The sequence below is a fragment of the Tachysurus vachellii genome, chromosome 15 (genome assembly GCF_030014155.1).
Source record: "Tachysurus vachellii isolate PV-2020 chromosome 15, HZAU_Pvac_v1, whole genome shotgun sequence".
Taxonomy (NCBI): Eukaryota; Metazoa; Chordata; class Actinopteri; order Siluriformes; family Bagridae; genus Tachysurus; species Tachysurus vachellii.
In genome coordinates, this window is record NC_083474.1 from 4,127,029 (window position 1) to 4,150,831 (window position 23,803).

The following is a 23,803-nucleotide window of genomic DNA, read 5'->3' on the forward strand; positions in this document are numbered from 1 at the left end:
AGACCTGGAATAACAGAGTGATGAATGTTTTTTATTGCACCCAATGGGTTTTCAGATCATCACATGATTTTATTAAATATAAATATAAAGAAAACATTGAAAGAAAACTATTATAATATTTTTAATGTTAAATTATTACAAGATGTTACTTTTTGTGAGAGTTTTAAAACTTTCTGGGATAGCTGGAAAATGAATACGGGTTCTTTTGAAAGTCTTAGCCACTGGTGGGATGTGGGGAAGGTCAACATTAAAATGCTGTGCCAGAATTATACATCCTTCTCAACTGCTATGCTGAAAGAAACAGTGCAGTCTCTACAAAGAGACATTGAACTCATTGAAAAACGCATCATGGACAGCAATGACTCCACACAGGAAGATGGAATAACAAAAAAGGTACAAGAACTCAGCTCCCTGTTACAGGAACAAGCTAAAGGGGCACTGATAAGAGCAAGACACCGCTCCATTAAAAACATGGACTCTCCCAGTACTTTCTTTTTTAATCTTGAGGACAGAAAGTGTTCAACAGAAGACGATGGAGAAGACAGGACCCTTCATATCTGACCCAGCAAAAATGAGGAGACTAGCAAGTAACTTCTTCAGACAGTTATACAGTGCTGAGAGCTGTGATGCTGAATCTGCTGAGGACTTACTCAAAGAGCTGCCACAAATACAGCAAACACAAAGACAGGAATTGGACCGGACCATCACTCTTCAGGAACTTACAGAGGCAATGTCTCAGCTATCCAAGGGATGTTCCCCTGGAATAGATGGATTGCGTGTGGACATTTATCAACATTTCTGGATTTTAATGGGACAAGACTTACATGGGGTTTTATCAGAATGCATGCATGCTGATCCGATGGATATCTGATTTGTTAAAACTGTTCCATTTACATTAGGCCACATAAATGCGTCTTGGTGAATCGGATATCGATCCGATCTTTCTACTCCCGCCCAAAATGCAAATATATTTTACTTCATTTCCGGGGTAATTGAAATGGAACACGCTTTGGTGTATGCGGTTTTCAGAATGCAATCAAAAAGAAGACGGAAAAACTGGTTACAACGGTTATGCTACAAAAAACACCATTTACATTTATTTGTTTCTGGCGCGATGCACGACTCGTGAGTCACTTGCGAGTGACGTACTTCCGTTTGGGAGGAGTATAGCGATGACGTATGTGGCTTGAACAACCACATTCATTTACACCTGTCCAGTTTCATCTGAAATGTGTCCCAGACCACCTCCTGAAGTGGTTTGAACGATCAGATTTATATCCGTCTCGAAAACGTTTCGGAGGGCATTTACACCTGTTTTTTTTTTTTACGATTGGATAGCTATTGGATCACAGAAAACGCATGAAGTGACCAGGAGTAAAAAAAACCCTAAGATTCAGTCATCAAAAATGATCAAATTTATTGCATCCCCGAAAGGTCTATAATAGATCATCTTTTTTTATTAAGGGAAATAATCAATTTTAATCAGCTAAATAAGAATAAACTGGGAATACTATCACTAGACCAGGAAAAAGCTTTTGATTGGGTAGACCATTGGTACCTTTTTAACGTGTTTAAGCACTTTGGCTTTGGAAATGGTTTTATATCCTATGTAGAACTTCTGTACTCTGGGAAATGTGTGATGGTTAAAGCAGAGGGAGGTTTAAGTGCCCCAGTATCGGTGACTAGAGGTATTAGGCAGGTCTGTCCACTCTCCAGACAGTTATACAGTCTAGTCACCGAACCCCTAATATGTAGGCTCAGAACAACACTAAAAGGGACTTTAACACCAAAAGTAATGGTTATTTTAAGGTGATCTTAGCAGGTTATACAGACAACATTTCTGTTTTTTTCACAGAGAAAGATGACATCACACTTTTAAAAAAAGACCACTGGGACATATGAAAAAGCTTCCTCTGCATGACTAAACTGGTCAAAAGTGAAGGTTTTATGGCAACTGGGAGCACAGAGCAGTTCCACAACTTCCAGGAGGGCTACAGTGGAGAAGGGATGGACTAAAAATCCTGGAGGTAGTTTAAGGACATGAACAATTCCAGAAGAACAATTGGGAGGGGCTGCTGGAAAAGGTTTCGGCCCGATTGTCCAAGTAAAAATGGCTATTACCACATTTGTCTTACAGAGAAAGAGTTCTGGTAGTAAACAACCTGGATGCATCAACTCTGTGGCACAGGACTATTATTATGGAACCACCTGAAGAGCTGGTTTCTAACATACAAAGAATAATAGTGGACTTCTTTTGGAGTGGACAACACCGGCTGCATGCTGCACTACTTTACCTGCCGGTACAGGAAGGTGGGCGACGTGAGGAGCAGAATCTGTGTCTTCCAGGTATACAAGCAGCGCGGAGACTCCTATAACACAAAGATGTGGTGTGGGAGAAAACTGCAAGTGCCATCCTGAGGAAAGTAGGTGGCCTCAAGCTTGACAAACATCTGTTCTTAATTAAGCTAGAAGGGTTGAGCTTATCTGAGCTGACTCCTTATTACAGATTCATGCTGCACACATGGAAAACAGTAACAAGAACAGAAAGAGTCATGGACAATCTAGAGCAATGGACTCCGGAAGAACCACTCTTCTTCAACTCTTTCATAAAATCGAGACTGCTGTCCTCGGTGAGCATACGCAGGTGTTTACTGGACAACAACATCACAATGCTGGGCCACCTACTAGACGAAGGAGTCTGGATACCAACGGAAAAGCTGAAAGCATTGACTGGGCTGAGATCTTCGCGTCTAACTGCGAAACTGCAGGAAGAACTCTACAATGCACTACCAAGCAGCTACAAAATGTACATTGGACAGAGACATGGGACTACTCATGACAGGAGGAACGACATGGAGTTTTTTAGGACTTCGATTTCTCCCTGCGGTGAGAGCGGAGGAAGAGGACGAAGTCACAGACTCCATTTTGTCTTTTAAGACTCCACAGTCAAACCTCTTTAAGAACATGTCTAAGAAAGCCATGTACCAGATAACGGTAAAAGTGCTGCATGAAGATTCCTTGAGGAGACAAAAAGTTACAAGGTTGCCAGGGATGTTGAACCTAGATGTTCTTGTGTAAGACAGGTGGAGGAACCTGTTTAAACCCTCTGTAGAGAAACGTACTGCTGACTTGCAGTGGAGGATTATTCACGGGGCGACAGCTACAGACAGACATGTGGCACACCTCAATCCAGCGGTGAAGGGGGAGTGTAGGTTCTGTGGGGTAACGGAAGACCTAGAACACTTGTTTTTAAGATGCCCGAGATTAAAAGGTCTAGAGCTGGTTTCAAAAATCAGATGAAGAGTTCTCAGAGAAAGTTTTTATAGGAGGTGTGACATACTGCTTCTTGAAAAGGAGAAAACTGGTTTTATTGAACTATCTTATCAGCACAGCCAAACCAGCAATGTGGATAACACGGAAAAACAAAGGGTTACAACGAGCTTCTGTAGATCCAGAGGCTCTGTGCAAGCGGCTAGTAGCAGCTAGGCTTAAGATTGAATTTGCTTATGACAAGCTGACCAGCAATGCAAAGGGGTTTTATGAAACATGGTGTGTGAATGAGGTTTTATGCACAGTTCATGAGAACCAACTTGATTTTAACCTAATTTCTTTAATCTTTCAGCGGTTGCTTAAGGATATACTCATTTTAAACTTGTAAAATGTCTGCAAATTTTTTTATTTTATCCATTGCCTATTTATTCTCACTCACTCACTCATTTTCTACCGCTTATCCGAACTACCTCGGGTCACGGGGAGCCTGTGCCTATCTCAGGCGTCATTGGGCATCAAGGCAGGATACACCCTGGACGGAGTGCCAACCCATCGCACGGCACACACACACACACACACACACACTCTCATTCACTCACGCAATCACACACTACGGACAATTTTCCAGAGATGCCAATCAACCTACCATGTATGTCTTTGGACCAGAGGAGGAAACCAGAGTACCCGGAGGAAACCCCCGAGGCACGGGGAGAACATGCAAACTCCACACACACAAGGCGGAGGCGGGAATTGAACCCCCAACCCTAGAGGTGTGAGGCAAACGTGCTAGCCACTAAGCCAAATGCCCCCCTGCCTATTTATTAATTTATTTAATTTATTTTTTCATTACATTTTTATCGTTTTCATTTATATACTAGAAAGACCTATGATGATAAATTGTGAAGCACACATGCATTTGTCTGGCAAATAATGAATAAAAGTATTGTTAACGCTCTCTTTCTCCTCTCTTTCTCCTCTCTCTCTCTCTCTCTCTCAGCTCCAGTATATGATGGTGATGACCGGTTATCCAGACTTCCTGTTAAAGCCGGAGCTCATCGATCAGGAATACGGGGTAATTGACACACTCTTAACCCTCATGTTCTGGTCAAAATGACTCGTTTTATATTTTTACTGAAATCTGGATCAATACTAAATCCATTTCATACATTTTTCTTTGTCTGTTTTTTAAATAATAAGCAGGAACAGAAAGAAATGTTCCAGTCATTTTGACAAGATGAAATAAAATTTTTTTTTTTAATTTACAGTAAAAGGTGTTGTATTAACGGCCGCTCCAATCTTATTTCCATTCCTGCCTAGTGTTCTAGTGCTTTTTTAAACACAGCCCACAATCAGTCTGTGTGAGCTCGGCCTGACCCGACTCGACTCGACCCACAGAGCCAAACTTTACCGTGCGTCTACAGGAACATTCTGTTCAAACCCATTTCAGCCCACAAGACCGAGGTTTTTAATTCCAAACCCAATTTCAGCTGAAATTCCTTCTGTCTGATCCTGACCCCATTCACAGCACAGTGTCAGAAAAGTTACTGTTCAGAAACTCAGCTCTGTTTTTAATCTCAACCTGAGTGTGAGAATTCTGTCTAAACCTGACCTGAACGTCATCCAAAATCAGCACTAAACATTTGTGTCCGAGATCAATCTGCCCAAATCCTGCCTGAACCAAACCGAGAAGCAAATGCAAATAAATTAGAGCTCAACTTCCTGAAACCTGAGACAAGAACAGTGTTGTATAAAGTATTAGAAAGCAATACTTGAGTAAAAGTACAAGTATCGTACTAGAAAAAGACTTTGGTAGAAGTGAAAGTTACCTTTTAGAATATTACTCAAGTAAAAGTCTTAAAGTATCTGATATTTACTGTACTTAAGTATCAAAAGTCATTTTCTAATATTTAATGTACTTAAGTATTTGAAGTAAAAGTAAAAAGTAAAATTTCAGTGATTTTCGGTAGACATAAGATCAGGGATGGTTCTATTATTTCATCTTTAGGGGGTTTTAGCCCTCAGTGAGAATTTTTATGATGCCAGTTTTGAATCAAATCAGTTCATGTATGTGTGCATTCTCTACAAACAGTGTGTCCAATGAATGCAGTCATTAATAAAAAAAATATTCACAAGACAAAGACCAAATCAATAATTTTTATTTTTATTTAGTATTGAATGGATTGTTTGCATTAATATTTTGTTTGTGTTATCAACTCTGGTAATAAGAATAGTGACATTTCACTGCTTTTGGTTGCCGTCTTTGCAGCTTTCAGCCGATTAACATTATAGATAAACATCTGGTAAACAACACTGGACAAGAATGTGAACGGCGTTGATGCTTTTTGATGAGAAAATTCTAATCTTTGTTGTAATGTTTTGTTTTTTTCTTCTTTATTCACTTTCTTCTGTGATTTATTTATTTTTTATTCTTCTGAAGTTTGAAGTGAGCGAGAAGACATACTTCAAAAACATCCTGAACAGCATCAAGTACAACATCAACCTGTCCATCAACAAGATCCACAAGGAAGTGGACAAGAAGACGTAAGAATATCACACACACACGCACACACACACCCACAAACGGACACATACAGGCACACCACATACGCACACACAGACCGACACCCACACAGAGACACAACCATGTACACACACACAAAGAAACACAAAATAATACACACAGACAGACACACACACACACAGGTCTGATGTAGTTGACTACAAATAAGCAGAACACAAAACAACAAAAAATATATATATATAATAATGGTTTATTGTTTAAAGTAAGTTATAATTTATTGTATATATATATATATATATATATATATATATATATATATATATATAAAATTAAGCATATAAAAAGTAAACTGAATACAATGTATTGGGTATGAACAATTTTTTTAAAAACAGTGTAAAAACACAACCAGCATAATGTCTACACTATACACTAGTGCGTGAGTAGGTGAGAGATATTTTAAGCTGACTTTAGAGAAAGCCTGGCAAATATTAAGGAGTTATGAGTTTTCAACTTGTGTAGCAGGAAAACAATAATGTTACAGAGACAGAAGCTGAGATGGTGTCGCAGGTGACGAAATATTACATTAGATAAAATTATTTCACGGCTTTTGAGATCAATTGTTTTATTGGTTTTTAGACAATAACAGAGGAATGTAGCAGAGAGTCTCGCAGCTCGGATTATATGACACTAATGCTATTTTATACAGTTAAATAATTCTTTATCACCTGCTTTTTAACACTGACCTTAGTCCTGGTTCTTGAAAATGTTTGATAAGTGATCAAACTTATTAAAATGAAAGTGTGTGTGTGTGCGTGTGCGTGTGTGTGTGTGTGTGTGCGTGTGCGTTTGTGTGCATGTTAAATTTCCACAGGTGGCTTCTACCACCCCAGGCGCTCAATGCTTACTATCTTCCAAACAAGAACCAGATGGGTATGTGGCATCATCATTTCTCTCTCTCTCACTCTCTCTTTATCTCTATACACACACACACGTTATTCTTCTCTTTATTATGAGCTGCAGCCGGTTATTGGTGGTGTCTTTGTCCATCTGAGGATTAGATTTTCCTCCTAGAGAATCAATAAAAACAGGGGGGAAAAAAGTGAAGATAGAGAGAAAGAGAGAGAGAGATACAGACAGACAGACAGACAGACAGACAGACAGACAGACCGACACATGCACAAAGAGCTAGACAGACATAGAGAGAAATGGTCAGAGAGATACAGAAGACAAACACAGGCATTAATTCAGATCCTTGTTCTTCATCCTGTCTCTGTCTCTCTGTTACGCTCATCACCTCTCTCACAAACTGCCTTTTGTTTTTCCAGTTTTCCCAGCAGGAATTCTCCAGCCGACTCTGTACGATCCAGAGTTCCCACAGTGAGTATTTTCTGAAGCTGCTCCTGAACCACTTGACTGAATCATGAATACTTTATAAAGTACACAGATCAGACAGTTCACTCGAGATTCAGTGCTCTCTCGACTCCATCTGTACACTGACCCTGTAATAATGACCCGATATCATGCCGAAGCGCAGTGATGAAGCTGATTATTTTTCTAAAACAGCTCCTCCTGAAATATTTAATGAGATGTGTATTAATCAGAGACGTGGCTTATATGGAGGAGTGAATATTTTCTGGCTGAACTGAAGAACGAAATTAAAGTTTCTCTGTACGTGTATCAGAATATCCGCTCGGTCAAATTATCCTTCACACCCTGAACATGTTTTCTTTACAGTGGAGCACATCAAATGAACACCAACACTGACTTTGTTTTATTCATTCTACAATTCATGGCAGTAAATTAAAATTGTGATAAAATCTCTTACATCCTGCACACACGACACAATTTCATCACCTCGAGTCAGACAAATAAATAACAGACAAAATAGCAGACGTAAATATGTAAAATAACAGGATGTGCTGGATCAAGTGCTATTCTCTGTCCTGCTAAATAATGAGCGTGGAAGCCTTTTTGGTAAATAATATGAACAGCACTATTTATGCAGTCATATATTGGTTTGCGGTTAATTGTTCAAGGTTTGAAGAGAAACAGTGTAGGAACTCAGAGCCTGCCTCCGAGTGGACACATCGCAGGGTGAACTACACTTTTAAACTTTTAACCGAATATTAACTATTTAAACTAAACTTTACTGATAACACTATAATTGATACAAATAAAACAATGAGAAGACTTTCCAGACCTGGATGAGAATGAGCAAACTTCTTTATTGCAGCCAACAGTTCCATTGAGCTCAAGGAAAAATTTCTAAGTCAAAAGCAATCAAATGAAAAAAAAACAAGCGGGCATCCCCCTGCAACCCAAAAAGTTCGAACACAAAAAAGCAAGCAAAAAAAAGGCCCTCTCCCCAGGAAATCTCCTCAGTATATACCCTGGCACCTCTAGCTTGTCGGCGTGTTTAACGTCAGTCTAGACAAACTCACTAAACGTTACAGTTGATTGGAAAGCAGATGGACAGAGATGTTTTGGCTCTGATGTGCCGTCTAGCGGATGCTGATTTTAATCCTCCAGATATACATCAGATACACAAGTGAGTGTAGTCAAGGAGGAAGTCAAAGAGGTTAGTGTGCTTTAACTCTCTGTATTTGAATATATTGTCTTCTGGTAAGGTAGGATTCTGACTTTTGTGTACTAACTCACTTTGTTCTAGAGTAGTGTGATTTGAATTTCGTCTCTCAGCTGATTAATCAGGAGTAGTTTCAGTCTACCCTAAGGTATGAATTGTGGGCAGGGCTTACAAAGTTTGTAAGTATCCCTCTAAGTATCACTCTAAGCGATTGTAAATAAGTGTCTACAGTAGTGTCTAGTGGGGGGCACGGTGGCTTAGTGGTTAGCACGTTCGCCTCACACCTCCAGGGTTGGGGGTTCGATTCCCGCCTCCACCTTGTGTGTGTGGAGTTTGCATGTTCTTCCCGTGCCTCGGGGGTTTCCTCCGGGTACTCCGGTTTCCTCCTCCGGTCCAAAGACATGCATGGTAGGTTGATTGGCATCTCTGGAAAATTGTCCGTAGTGTGTGATTGTGTGAGTGAATGAGAGTGTGTGTGTGTGCCCTGCGTTGGGTTGGCACTCCGTCCAGGGTGTATCCTGCCTTGATGCCCGATGACGCCTGAGATAGGCACAGGCCCCCCTGTGACCCGAGGTAGTTCGGATAATCGGTAGAAAATGAGTGAGTAGTGTCTAGTACTGTACTGTACCACACCATACTGTGCCTCAAACCCATCTCTCTTGTCACCTCTCACCGTAGTAGGCACTCTCGTCTACAGAGCAGGGGTCGCATTTCAAGTAACCTCATCTGATTTTAAAAGTTGATTTTATCTCAGCTTTAGATTCCCAATACTCCTTTGATTTTCTTGCGAGACCTGGATATCCCCATAGAACACTGCTACACCAGCTGCTCTATCCTCTGCCTATGCTTTCTCTCACTCACCATGAGAAATGGGCAGGGGTGGTGGTACAGGTCTACTGTTGTCAAGAAGATGGTGTTTTCTCCTCATTGTTGTCTACCACCCTCCTGGTCCCCTATGAGACATCCTGGAAGAAATGGACACACTGCTCAGTGCTTTCCCTTCTGACAGCACCCCTTTGAGAGTGCTTGGAGATTTCAACCTACCCTCTTGACAAGCTTCAATCTTCCCTCCTGACTCTTCTAGACTCCCTCACACAAAAAGGAGGAAATGTCCTGGACCTGGTTTTCACCCACCCTTCCCCAGCTACAGACATGACTGCTTCCCCACTACACATTTCTGATCATCACCTGCTATCCTTCACTATCACTCTCCCTACCTTACCTAAAACCGCCGCAAACTCCACTCTGTCTCCCCTTCTTCTGTAGTTTCTGGCACTCTTTCATCTCAAGTCAAGTCAAGAAGCTTTTATTGTCATTTCAACCATATATAGCTGTTGCAGTACACAGTGAAATGAGACAACGTTTCTCCAGGATCAAGGTGCTACATAAAACAAAGACAGGGAATCTCTTTTCCTGATTCTGAATCCTTTTCCTCACTACCCTTGGACTCTGCCACAGACACTTTCCTCTACTATCTTTCCACAACCATGGACTTTCTCTGCCCTCTGTCCACCAAACCCAAGAAAACTTCTTGATCTGCTCCTTGGTTTTCAGATGTGTTGAGATGAGAGTTAAGATCATCTAAGAGAAAGTGGAAGAAATCACAACTAGATGCAGATCTTGAGTCTTGATGCAGACCATACACTTCTGACCAAGTTTTCCTCAGATGTGACGTCTGCCAAGACTTCCTTCTACAAGGAAAAGCTTAAAGCTTCGGCACAAGACCCTCGCAAGTTACACAACATCATCTTTTCTTTCCTCAACCCCCCCAGCTCCACCTGCTTCATCCTCCCTGACTGCAGAAGACTTTGCTTCTTTTTACTATTAGAAGATTGAGAAAATCTGCAGGACCTTCACTTCTACTTGCACCTATATCTCACGGTCAGGATTCCTCTACTCCTTTGTTGTCGCATTTATCAACCGTAGCAGCAGGTCTTGCAATTCTCCTACCTGCCCATTGGATCCACTCCCTTCCACTATGACCCAGACCATCTCGAAAGACCTTCTGCGCTTCATTACCACTATCATCAGTGGATCCATAATATTTGGTCATGTACCAAGTACCTTCAAGACAGCAAGGGTTATTCCCATCCTGAAGAAACCTGCTCTGGATCCATCAGACATCAGTAACTACAGACCGGTATCACTTCTCTCCTTTTCTTTCAAAAATTCTTGTACGCATTGTCTATAATCAACTGTCTGTCTGTCTGTCTATCTCTCACAGAACAACCTCCAAGATCCCAACCAGTCTGGCTTTAAAGAAGCACATTTTACAAAAACAGCCCTTTTGAATGTCTCTGAGAAACTACATGCTGCTAGATCAGCCAAGCTGTAATCTATCTTCATCCTCCTTGACCTTTCAGCAGCGTTTGATACGGTCAACTACAAGATTCTCTCAGGTAACATGGAGGGAAGTGACATCTACTCCATGCAGACTCTCCACTGGTGTCCCACAGGGTTCAGTATTTGGTCCTCTTCTTTTCTCCCTGTATACTCACACTCTGTCACAAGCGGGATGGAAGGAGACAGACCCGTACGCAGGATAGCTTCAAATGAAGGGGGTTTAATAAATAAAGAAGACATAGACAAAAATGACGATAAATGAAACAATACAACTGACGACATTTAACAGGGACTAGACATGACGAGGGGTACACGCAACTAATGATCTGCGCTGCATTCAGCAACGCGGCTAACTTAAATACAATTAAGACAATGACAACATTAGGAACAGGTGAAGAAACAGGGAGGAGCAGACGAAGGCGGGGCAGACACGTGACAACAACAACAGCACATGGCCAAAAGTCCGGGCTGAATCATGACACACTCTTGGTGAAGTATTTTCTCACATAGGTTGATACTCAACTTATCTTCTCTTTACCACCCTCTGATACCACAGCTTCTGTTTGGATCTCAGCATGTCTAGCAGACATATCATCGTGGATGACTGCTGATCAGTTTGAAGCTCAATCCTAGCAAAACTGAACTGCTGATCATCCCAGGTGATTCATCCCCAGGTCATGACCTTGCAATATCCCTTCATAATGATCTGATCTCCCCTTCAGTCATCTCAAGACAGGACTACTGCAACTCACTGCTGGCAGGTCTACCTAAGAACGCAATTTGTCATCTGCACATGATCCAAAATGCAGTGGCACAACTTGTTTTCAATCTGCCTAAGTTGTTGCATACCACCCCGCTGCTCCATCGACTGGCTTCCAGTAACTGCACACCTCAGATTCAAAACACTGATGCTTGTGTGGCGTGGCGGTGGAGGGCCAGAATTGACGCCAATATACAACTAAAAATTAGAGCAGACTACGCCACCCTGTTTCTGTAAACAGGGAAATTTATACCCAAATAAATATAGCACACAGGTTCGTTACCACTGAACACAAGAAACGTGGATATAAATACAAAAATACTTTATTGCACAATAATTAATTAAAATGTAGAAAACTGTTGACCAAAACAACGAAAAGAAGTAAAGAAAACAAGAAACTTTGCAGCTGAGGCTTACCAGTAGGGAGCTAGCTGAACAGTGAGTATCCTAAGACACACCACTCAAAACACTCACGCTCTCACCACACCCACTCTACGTGAGGGAGATGCAGATATCATATAGCAAAACACTCTGTGAGAGAAACACCACCACCACAGGGCCAAGGCAGCTAGCTTCCCTCACTGGGGCCTTCAGCTCCTGAAATAAACAAAAAAAGAAAAGGAAAAATAACAATTAGTTCAACTCGCGTACAATCCAACAACTTGCATTAGAATAAGTTCAAACCATAAAGGGGAACAATGGACAATTTACTGGCCACAAGGGTCAGGCAGAGAGATGTAAAGACTCAACTAGGTTCATGCTAAAAGCTCATGAACCTAGACATGCCATGGAGCAGCAAGAGGTGAAGGAGAAGAACAAAACCAGGAAAAAAAGAAATAAAACCAACAATACAAATGAAGACAACAGGCTTCAAATTAAATCACATAAAATACAAAAAAAACAAAAACTTAAAGCTGAAAAGAGCTTTCAGCCAAAAGACTCAAATCAACAGTAAACAAAACAAATAGGAACTAAATCTTCCCAGGTACGAGATATTACCTGATTCTTCCACGCCGTCCTTAGGAAGAGCGCAGAGCCAACAAAAAAACAACCAAATAAATAAACAAAACAAACACGCTGCTGGTGGCAATATAACAGCCGGTGGCGCTAAGCAAGCACCGTGAACGGTACAGCTCGCTTTAAATGACAACTCGGACTAGCCACTCTTCACCTAACCCACCAGCATGAGCGTGAAAAACAAACAAAACCAGAAAGTAATAATAAAATGCAAATAATCACAATCGTAAAAGTAGCAGCAGAACAAACAGTGCAGTCTTAACGCTGTCTAAAGAGCGTTGGCCCTGCAGTCCACAGTGACGAAGGGCTCACGAGCAGATGCACTAAAATGGACAAAAGTTAATAAAATCAGTCAAAGACACCACCCCAATAATGCTCAAAGGACTAGATATACCTACCCGGAAGTAGATCAAACAGCAAATATGCAGGTGATCTAGAGCACACACAAACTGGAGGGAAGGACAGCCTGTACCCAACAGCAACGTCGTCCCAATCGCGACCATAACCTGGCTATAAACAAATATACACACTTAAATAATGCACAGACACTAGCAGCAATGTTAGCCAAACAGCTAGCTACATACCTCCCGCAAACACCCACACACAATAATGGCTGTACGATGCATAGCCAGATGACGTAAACTACGCCTTAAATATACCCGGAGCAGCAGCCAATAGGCTGTCACACCTGTCATTCAGGTGAAAACCATGTTTAATAGGGCGGTACCTAGACTGCGCTATTACACTTGCCTACAAAGCCAAAAATGGGCCAGCTTCCTTCTACCTCAAAGCTCTCATCACTCCTCGCACTGCACCCCGCACCCTCAGATCAACCAGCACTGCTCGACTGGTCCCATCATTTCTCAGGGTAAGAGGTAAGTATACTACAAGACTCTTTTCTTTTTTGGCACCAAGGTGGTGGAATGAACTTCCCTTAGGGGTCCGGACAGCTGAGTCACTGGCTATTTTCAAACGACGGTTGAAGATCTACTTATTCATGAATCGCTTCAACTAGCACTTCCTTCCCTGTTTGTTGTATTTATTTGAGCAGTGATTTAAGCTCATGGTATCTTAAGTCTATAACCTAGTGAACCAGAGTTAATGTATTCAATGATATAGACTTAAAAGCACTTTTGTATGTTGCTCTGGATAAGGGCGTCTGCCAAATGCTGTAAATGTAATGAATTTAATTTAAAAAAAATACTCAGATTCCTTAGCTATGTTTCACAGATTCCCTGGACCTCACTCTGGGCATAACTGGTCTAGATGCTCATACGCATCTACTCAAGCACAGTGTGGATGTCTCTGAAGTGTCCTCTCCTAAATACTGATGTAACCTCTGGATTCTAGTTCTTGACTGTTGATAAGACCTTATAATAGCCTATGTAGCTGTATAAAACCCTCTGAAGCACACTATAACTCTTCTAATGACCTATTCTATAGATAATCACTGTAGCTAATCTTCACACTATTAGATAGCACCTTAGACCAACATCCTTACCCAAGACTGCTATATGTTTAGCTAACGTCCTCACAAAGCTAATGAGATGTTTGGTCAGTCGTTTAAATTGCTCCTTCATCTCGACAGTCTTTATTCAGCCTTTTCTTTTTATTCAGTACACCTCATTGTTAAAATGTCATTGGGTTAAAAAAAAAAAAGCCTTTTTACTACATTTTAACTACATCCTCCCGTATTTTCCCCTCCCACACACCTGAGAGTAATCCTGCCATCAGCCCAAAATGGTTAGTCTTTTTATCTAGTGTGTGTGCGTGAGCGTGTGTGTGTGTGTGTGCGCGTGTGTGTGCGCACAGGTGTCACACCGCAGGAAAAGATTGTTGGCCATTGTGAGAAAGGTTCTAGCCCATTAACTCTGATGACAATTAGAGAGAGATAGAGAGAGAGAGTGTGTGTGTCTGCAAGGCTTTTGTTGGAATGGCTATAATCAGAGGTTGACAGTTCCATCGTTCTATTGATCTCTTTTTACAAAAGGAAGGAGGAAGTCATTAGAACACACACACACACACACACACACACACACACACACACACACCTGGAGAAAAATACTAAGCTTGCAGTTATCCAGTATGTTTTCCCCAAAAAAACCTGCCTTTTATAGCTCTATACACTGAGATATCAGAGACTTCACTGCACTCTAGTGGTGACTGTAGGGAGGTGCAGCTCAAGATTTACCTCCATTCAATTTCAGGTCTCTAAATTATGGAGGAATCGGAGCAATCATCGGTCACGAGCTTACACATGGATATGACGACTGGGGTAAGAGATTTCATCTCATACATGAATTCAATTTAAGTTTAGATTTAGCTAAAAAGTACCGTAAACCTTCAGCCTCCATGTCAGCATTTAGGGCATTACTTGATGAAATAAGTTCAAATGGTGTTACTGTGATAACGAAACCTCAAAACTAAAGAACAGTACTTCAGCCTCTAATATTTCCAGATCCAATCCTATAGACTGTGACATCAGTTCCCATGGTTTTTGGGTCTTTTTTTTGGCTATTTAGTCAAAATTATTCTCCTGTGATTTTATTTTTCATTTTGAAAAAAGTTTCTGATGTATTATTTTAAAAGAATAAACATTACGTCTCCCAAATCTTCATCCGGGACAAATGACCTAAAAAGTGTCAACAGAATTTTAGGATAGTTGTTATCTGTAAGATTTTTACGATTACGGTGTGTGTGTGTGTGTGTGTGTGTGTGTGTGTGTGTGTCTATTTGGGTGTGTTAGGTGGCCAGTATGATCGCTATGGTAACCTGAAGCAGTGGTGGACAGAGGATTCTTACCGAAAGTTCCAGAAGAAAGCAGAGTGTATCATCAAACTGTACGACAACTTCACTGTTTACAACCAGCGGGTGAGCGAGGACAAAAAATCATCTCGAACTGATTTAAAAAGTCTCACTCCAAGGTTTTATTTTTTTATTGCTACAGGTTTATAATCCTACATTCTACATAGAGCCTTGATGGCACGGACGTCAAACCCAAGGCCTCTGAGCCCTATACAGCCTGCAGCTTTGTTTCATTCGGTCCCCATGAACCTGGAAATCAATACCACTTATGCTTATAGCAGAGTGTTGTTACTGCTAATGTATAGCACAAGCTCACAGCAATAATCAGAACCAGACCATTAATATATATTAATATAAATTAATTAATATAAATATAATGAATTATCATTCTATTATTAATGGTCTGGTTCTGATAGTACAAATAAGCACATAGTAAAAATAATAAAGTGAAATTTCTAATTTCTAAACCATATTGTAGATCATTACAAAATACCAGGTTATTTAAGATTAATTAAACATAAAACACCAGCTGCTGCATTAGTTACGTGTGTGTGTGTGTGTGTGTGTGTGTGTGTGTGTGTAGGTAAATGGGCGTCTCACACTGGGAGAGAACATCGCTGATCTTGGGGGACTGAAACTCTCCTACTATGTGAGTTCCACCTGTCACTCAATCTACCTGTCTCTCACTACACCTGTCTCTCACTCGTCCTGTCTCTCACTCGTCCTGTTACACAATCTACTTGTCTCTCTCTCGTCCTGTCTCTCCCTCGTCATTTCACTTAATTTACCTGTCTCTCACTCGTCCTGTCTCTCACTCGTCCTGTCGCTCACCCGTCCTGTCTCTCACTCTACCCGTCTCTCACTCTACTTGTCGCTCACTCTACCTGTCTCTCACTCTACCTGTCTCTCACTCGTACTGTCTCTCACTCGTCCTGTCTCTCACTCATTCTGTCTTTCACTCGTCCTGTCTCTCACTCGTCCTGTCTCACTCGTCCTGTCTCCCACTCATCCTGTCACTCACTCGTCCTGTCACTCAATCAACTTGTCTCTCACTCGTCCTGTCTCTCACTCTACCTGTCTCTCACTCTACCTGTCTCTCACTCGTCCTGTCTCTCACTTGTCCTGTCTCTCACTCGTTCTGTCTTTCACTCGTCCTGTCACTCAATCTACCTGTCTCTCACTCATCCTGTCTCTCACTCATCCTGTCACTCACTCGTCCTGTCACTCAATCTACTTGTCTCTCACTCATCCTGTCACTCACTCGTCCTGTCACTCACTCGTCCTGTCTCTCACTTGTCCTGTCTCTCACTTGTCCTGTCACTCAATCTACCTGTCTCTCACTTGTCCTGTCTCTCACTCGTCCTGTCACTCACTCGTCCTGTCACTTACTCGTCCTGTCTCTCACTCGTCCTGTCACTCACTCGTCCTGTCACTTACTCGTCCTGTCTCTCACTCGCCTGTCACTCAATCTACCTGTCTCTCACTCATCCTGTCTCTCACTTGTCCTGTCTCTCAAGCTTCCTGTCTCTCAGTCGTCCTGTCACACAATCTACTTGTCTCTCACTCTACCTGTCTCTCACTCGTCCTGTCTCTCACTCATCCTGTCTCTCACTCGTCCTGTCACTCAATCTACCTGTCTCTCACTCGTCCTGTCACTCAATCTACCTGTGTCTCACTTGTCCTGTCTCTCATTTGTCCTGTCACACAATCTACTTGTCTCTAACTCGTCCTGTCTCTAACTCGTCCTGTCTCTCACTCTACCTGTCTCTCACTCTACCTGTCTCTCTACCTGTCTCTCACTTGCCTTGTCACTCAATCTACCTGTCTCTCACTCTACCTGTCTCTCACTCTACCTGTCTCTCAATCTACCTGTCTCTCACTCTACCTGTCTCTCACTCTACCTGTCTCTCAATCTACCTGTCTCTCACTCTACTTGTCTCTCACTCTACCTGTCTCTCACTCGTCCTGTCTCTCACTCATCCTGTCTCTCACTCGTCCTGTCACTCAATCTACCTGTGTCTCACTTGTCCTGTCTCTCATTTGTCCTGTCACACAATCTACTTGTCTCTAACTCGTCCTGTCTCTAACTCGTCCTGTCTCTCACTCTACCTGTCTCTCACTCTACCTGTCTCTCTACCTGTCTCTCACTTGCCTTGTCACTCAATCTACCTGTCTCTCACTCTACCTGTCTCTCAATCTACCTGTCTCTCACTCTACCTGTCTCTCACTCTACCTGTCTCTCACTCTACCTGTCTCTCACTCTACCTGTCTCTCAATCTACCTGTCTCTCACTCGTCCTGTCTCTCACTCGTCCTGTCTCTCACACATCCTGTCGCTCACTCGTCCTGTCTCTCACTCGTCCTGTCTCTCACTCGTCCTGTCTCTCACTCTACCTGTCTCTCAATCTACCTGTCTCTCACTCGTCCTGTCTCTCACTCGTCCTGTCTCTCACACATCCTGTCGCTCACTCGTCCTGTCTCTCACTCGTCCTGTCTCTCACTCGTCCTGTCTCTCACTCGTCCTGTCGCTCACTCGTCCTGTCGCTCACTCGTCCTATCATATTTATATAATAATAATAATTTACATTTTTTCTGTGTGTCTTTGTTGTCTGAAGGCGTATCAGAAGTGGGTGAGGGATCACGGTCCTGAGCAGCCTCTACCTGGCCTCAAATACACACACGAGCAGCTGTTCTTTATAGCTTTTGCCCAGGTACACACACACACACACACACACACACACACACACACACACACACACACACACCTGGATAAAATAATAAGCCTACAGAATAAAGCACAGTGCCATCTGTTCCCCAGACAAGAGCTTGTTAATATGCAGACTGAAAAAAGCTACAGCTTATGCTTTACATTATTTTATGCTTTTTTCAGCACTATTTCTTATTTTTTTACATTATTATTCTAATCTGTGTTTGAACACACACCACCAGTAAGCCTGAAAAAAGATTGTTATTCTATTAATGAATCTTCTCCTTGTTTGTACAATATGTACTAAGTATTAGTGATGGTGAATAATGTAGTAATTATATTGTACATTTTAGATACATATTTACACATATGTTGAGGGTTGATTATATAAACATCTAAAATACTTTTACTCTATATATATAGACATAGAACATAAATAAGAAGCTTAAAGGCAGAACAAGTGAAACCAGTCACAACAGAACAGGAAGCAATGTATCCATCAAAAATATATAATACATGTACGTCATTTTATTTTTTCAAACTATAACTAAGATATCGTTGCTGTCAGGCGGAATCCTCGTATCTCCAAAAGCGTTATTTTTCAGGAAATTAAAAAAACACCGTACCTTATCTGCAGTGCACAGGGTTTATTCCGCGTTGCAGTGGATTGTCTTGCGCTAAATTCCTGTCCTCAGACGAGCACCAGAACTAGCGGGGGTCAAGAATTATTTTTTTTTGAGCCCAGTGTTTTGAAGACATTTACCTCAGAAGACGTGTTGATTCATTGCGACTCTTCTTGAGGAGAAATATGCCGTGAAGCTCTCCCACGGAGTGAGGAAGAGGTGGACAGTTGAAGTGTCCAATGGAGTTATGAGATTCGCTCAAGCTATTTTCAAGACTTTAGATTGGTTAATAACCTGTAAAAATAACAGACCCACGTGGGGACTCACCAATAGCATCGATATGTGAAACAATATGAAATTGACCAAATTTGGACATACGAGGTTTACGCCCGACAGCGACGATATGAAATGTTACTGGGGATTAGATAAGTACATTTTTATAACTATGTTATAACTATATAATTAAGCAGCTTCAAACGATTTAGTATCATTAATGCTATATATTATTAATGCTCTAAATACCGTATGTGCAATATATTATGTAATGTCAGTTTGCATCATAGGGATATATGCTAGCGATATATACAACCCCTGGCAAAAAGTATGGAATCACCCTCTCAGATGTTCATTCAAATGTTCAATTGTGTAGAAAAAAAACAAGCACATATATGCCACAAAACAATTTTCACTCAACAATCCAAACTTCTGGCTGTATAAAACACTTAAAAAGAAAACAAAGAAAGATAACTATAGTCAATTACAACTGTTTTTACAGATCAAACAGAGGAAAAAAATATGGAATCACACAAATCTGAGGAAAATAATATGGAATCATCATGCACTCTGCATTTGTAAAACAAACACCTGTATCTGATTACAACCGCTAATGAGTCTGCAGTTAAAAAAGAGTGCTTGCACACATTAGTGGGGGTTTTTACACCTGGTCACTTCATGCGTTTTCTGTGATCCGATAGCTATCCGATGGTAAAAAGACCAGGTGTAAATGCCCTCCGAAACGGTTTCGAGACGGATATAAATCTGATCGTTCAAACCACTTCAGGAGGTGGTCTGGGACGCATTTCAGATGAAACTGGACAGGTGTAAATGAATGTGGTTGTTCAAGCCACATACGTCAGCGCTATACTCCTCCCAAACGGAAGTACGTCACTCGCAGGTGACTCACGAGTCGTGCATCGCGCCAGAAACAAATACGTTTTCCCATCAGTGCTGGCTCTGATCTTTCACCCAGGTGTCTCGTTGGGTCTTAAAATGCACTGCTGCCGCCAGCAAAAATGCAGCAAACAGTAAATGCTGTTTTTTGTAGCAACCGCATACACCAAAGTGTGTTACATTTCAATTACCCCGGATTATCGGAATGATATCCGATTCACCAGGACGCAATTATGTGGCCTAATGTAAATGGAACAGTTTTAACAAATCAGATAGCTATCGGATCAGAGAGAGAACACATGAAGTGACCAGGTGTAAAAAGGCCCAGTGATGTGTTGAACCAAGATGATCGACATGACTCATGGCTCCAACACGAGAGATGTCAGTTGAAACAAAGGAGAGGATTATCAAACTTCTCGAAGAAGGTAAATCTTCACATGTTGCAAAAGATGTTGGTTGTTCCCAGTCAGCTGTGTCTAAAATCTGAACCAAGTACAAATCAAATGGAAAGGTTGTAAAAGGGAAGCGTACTGGTAGACCAAGAAAGACATCAAAGTGCCAAGACAGAAAACGTAAAGCAATATGCCTTGAAAACAGAAAATGCACAACAAAATGGGCAGAAAGCACAATGTCTGTGACCGGACTGTAAGAAATCGCCTAAAAGAAATGGGATTTACATACAGAAAAGCCAAACGAAAACCATCATTAACATCTAAACAGAAAAAAACAAGGTTTCAGTGGGCTAAAGAAAGACAATCTTGGACTGTGGATGACTGGATGAGAGTTATATTCAGTGATGAATCACGAATCTGCACTGGGCAGGGTGATGATGTTGGAACTTCTGTTTGGTGCCGTTCCAATGAAATTTATAAAGACAACTGCCTGAAGAAAACATGCAAATTTCCACAATCATTAATGATATGAGGTTGTATGTCAGGTAAAGGTATGAGAGAGATGGCAGTCATTACATCTTCTATAACTGCACAAGTTTATGTTGAGGTTTTGGACACTTTTCTTATTCCATCAATTGAAAGGATGTTTGGTGATGGTACAGTAGCATCATTTTTCAGGATGATAATGCATCGTGTCATAGGGCAAAATCTGTGAAAACATTCCAACAGGAAAGACATATAATGTCAATGGCATGGCCTGCAAATAGTCCGGACCTCAATCCAATTGAAAATATGTGGTGGAAATGAAATAAAATGGTCCACGACAAGGCTCCAACCTGCAAAGCTGATCTGGCAACTGCAATAGGACAAAGCTGGAGACAGATTGATGAAGTTTACTGTTTGTCATTAGTTAAATCCAGGCCTCAGAGAATTCAAGCTGTTATAAAAGCCAGAGGTGGTGCAACAAAGTACTAGTAGTGTTTTTATTTGGTGATTGCATATTATTTTCCTCAGATTTGTGTGATTCCATATTTGTTTTTTTAAGTGTTTTATACAGCCAGAAGTTTGGATTGTTGAGTGAAAATTGTTTTGTGGCATATATGTGCTTGTTTTTTTGTCTACACAATTAAACATTTGAATGAACATCTTCTGAGAGGGTGATTCCATACTTTTTGCCAGGGGTTGTAGTATTTAAATTTAATATTTTCAAATGAATTTGAAACTTTAAATTTATTTATTTATTTATTTATTTATTTATTTATTTATTTATTTATTTTTTATTATTATTATTATTATTATTATTATTTCTTCTGTTTCTATACTTCTGTAAAGCTTATTACTGTAACTGCACGTCCCCAAGGGATTAGTTTCTCTTGAAACTCAACGATATAAGAGCAATGTTATCTGTTTAGATTTGCATTAATTAACTATAACAGTTTAGTTCAGTTATTTCCTGTTGTCAGCTATTGTTATAGCAGCTATAAACTCATTTTCTCACCTGCCTCACTTCATTCTCTCTACCGAAGTTACGTCTGACTGTTACATAACCGTTTCATTACAGAAAACCTCACCATATTAACACCATATGTACTATTACACACCATTTCTTGTCAGTGGAGTGCTCACTGTACACATTGCTGTGAATGAGCTGTTACCATAGAAACCATATGGTATTAGAGAGCACATCAGTGTAAACCTGTGCTGTGCAGCTGCACTGCTGTCAGACCTGCTGTGGAAAATTATTCAACAACATCTGACCAATCACAATCCAGGACCTGAGTTTAATCAAACATAATAATCTCTCTCTCCTCCAATCACGGAACAGAACTGGTGCATGAAGCGGCGGTCTCAGTCCATTTACCTTCAGCTGCTGACTGACAAACATGCCCCTGAACACTACAGGTATACGCACAGACACACACACACACCCCTACACTCTCCTTTCCCTCACTCGCACGCACACACACGCGTGCACACTTGGGTACAAACACCTATTCACTCCTCACTCACTCACTCACTCTCACACACACCCCTACGCTCTCCTTTCTTACTCTCTCTAACACACACCCCTACACTCTCCTTTCTTACTCTCTCTCACACACACACCTACACTCTCCTCACTCACTCAGTCACTCACTCACTCAAACACACACACTCACTTACTCACGTGCATGCACATACACACACCCCTACACTCTCCTTTCTCTCTCACTCACTCACTCACTCACTCAAACACACACACTCACACACACCCATACACTCTCTTTTCTCACTCCTCACACACACACCCCTACACTCTCCTTTCTCACTCACTCACACACACACACACACACACACACACACACTGTATAATCTGTTTATTACACTCCTGTGTGCAGGGTTATCGGCAGCGTTTCTCAGTTTGATGAGTTCGGACGTGTGTTTCACTGCCCTAAAGGATCTCCTATGAATCCTGTCAACAAGTGCTCCGTCTGGTGACCTTTATCATTGACCTCCGACCTCTCACCTGTCCAGACCTCTCTGTCTGTCCTCATGGAAAACAGCCTCACACAGGAAGAACGAAACAGAAAAGTTTCCGAGAGCTGCTACGAGCTTAATGTTTTGTTTTTTAGCGTAAATTCAACAGCGCTGTCATGGTAACAGTATACGTCTAGTATATACACAGTCACCGAGGCCGTGCATATTGAAACAGCACATTGGCTTGTTAACTAGATATCTCATTGACTAGTGTGCTCTCTAGCTAGCATAACAAAATCTAATGCAAATGTATTTTTTAAATAATTAAAACATCTTTGTCCATCAGAGAAAGAAAGACGCATTGCCTTCTGGGTATGTCTCAAAATCTGGAGGGAACAACTTGTTTACATTAAAGTTTGAAGTCAGAAGAACTTTTATCGATAAACTGCACCCGAGCTGATTAAAAAACGGCTTTCAAATGGCAGGAAGTTACAGAAGAACCTTTTCTTTAATAATCCACAAGCTTTTTGTTTTTCAGTGCTGCTTTCCTACACATCTTTAGCGTGTAAACTTATATTTTCTACATAAATAATACCTTAAAGAATCATATATTTATTTATTTTTATATTCAGATTAATAATGTTTATTATTCATGGGTTATTATTATTAGCTATAAGAAATAGTGTGTGTGAGTGTGTGTGTGTGTGTGTGCATGTGTGTCTGTGTGTTTGTCTGTGTGTGTCTTTTTGTTTGTGTGTGTGTGTCTGTGTGTGTGCGTGCATATCTGTGTGTTTGTCTGTGTGTCTCTGATTGTGTCTTTGTTTGTTTGTGTGTCTGTGTGTGTGTGCTGTACTCCATATTCTGATTGTAAAAGCTGCCACACGAATCTCCCCACAACTATTTTTAAGAAGAAAATGACCTTTTAACAAACTGTAAGTCAGTAAAACCACACAATTTGGTGACGTGTGTGTGTGTGTAAAATGGGACGATTGTGTGTGTAAAATGGGATGTGTGTGTGTGTGAAATTGGATGATCTCGTGTGTGTGCATAAAATGAGACAATTGTGTATGTGTGTGTGTGTGAAATTGGATGATCTCATGTGTGTGCATAAAATGAGACAATTGTGTGTGTGTGTGTGTGTGAAATTGGATGATC

General features: G+C 41.1%; 1 protein-coding gene across 1 annotated transcript in view; it reads left to right on the forward strand.

The window, feature by feature from the left end:
- Window positions 1–23,207, forward strand: part of LOC132858065 (endothelin-converting enzyme-like 1) — a 37,834-nt gene extending 14,627 nt beyond the window's left edge. The window contains exons 9-18 of the mRNA XM_060888240.1: window positions 4,268–4,342; window positions 5,708–5,811; window positions 6,663–6,721; window positions 7,117–7,168; window positions 14,703–14,770; window positions 15,242–15,366; window positions 15,884–15,949; window positions 17,915–18,010; window positions 22,017–22,093; window positions 22,570–23,207. Coding sequence (XP_060744223.1) covers window positions 4,268–4,342; window positions 5,708–5,811; window positions 6,663–6,721; window positions 7,117–7,168; window positions 14,703–14,770; window positions 15,242–15,366; window positions 15,884–15,949; window positions 17,915–18,010; window positions 22,017–22,093; window positions 22,570–22,669 — 822 coding nt within the window. The 3' untranslated portion in view covers window positions 22,670–23,207. The remainder of the gene's footprint in view (window positions 1–4,267; window positions 4,343–5,707; window positions 5,812–6,662; window positions 6,722–7,116; window positions 7,169–14,702; window positions 14,771–15,241; window positions 15,367–15,883; window positions 15,950–17,914; window positions 18,011–22,016; window positions 22,094–22,569) is intronic.
- The last annotated feature ends 596 nt before the right edge of the window (window positions 23,208–23,803 follow it).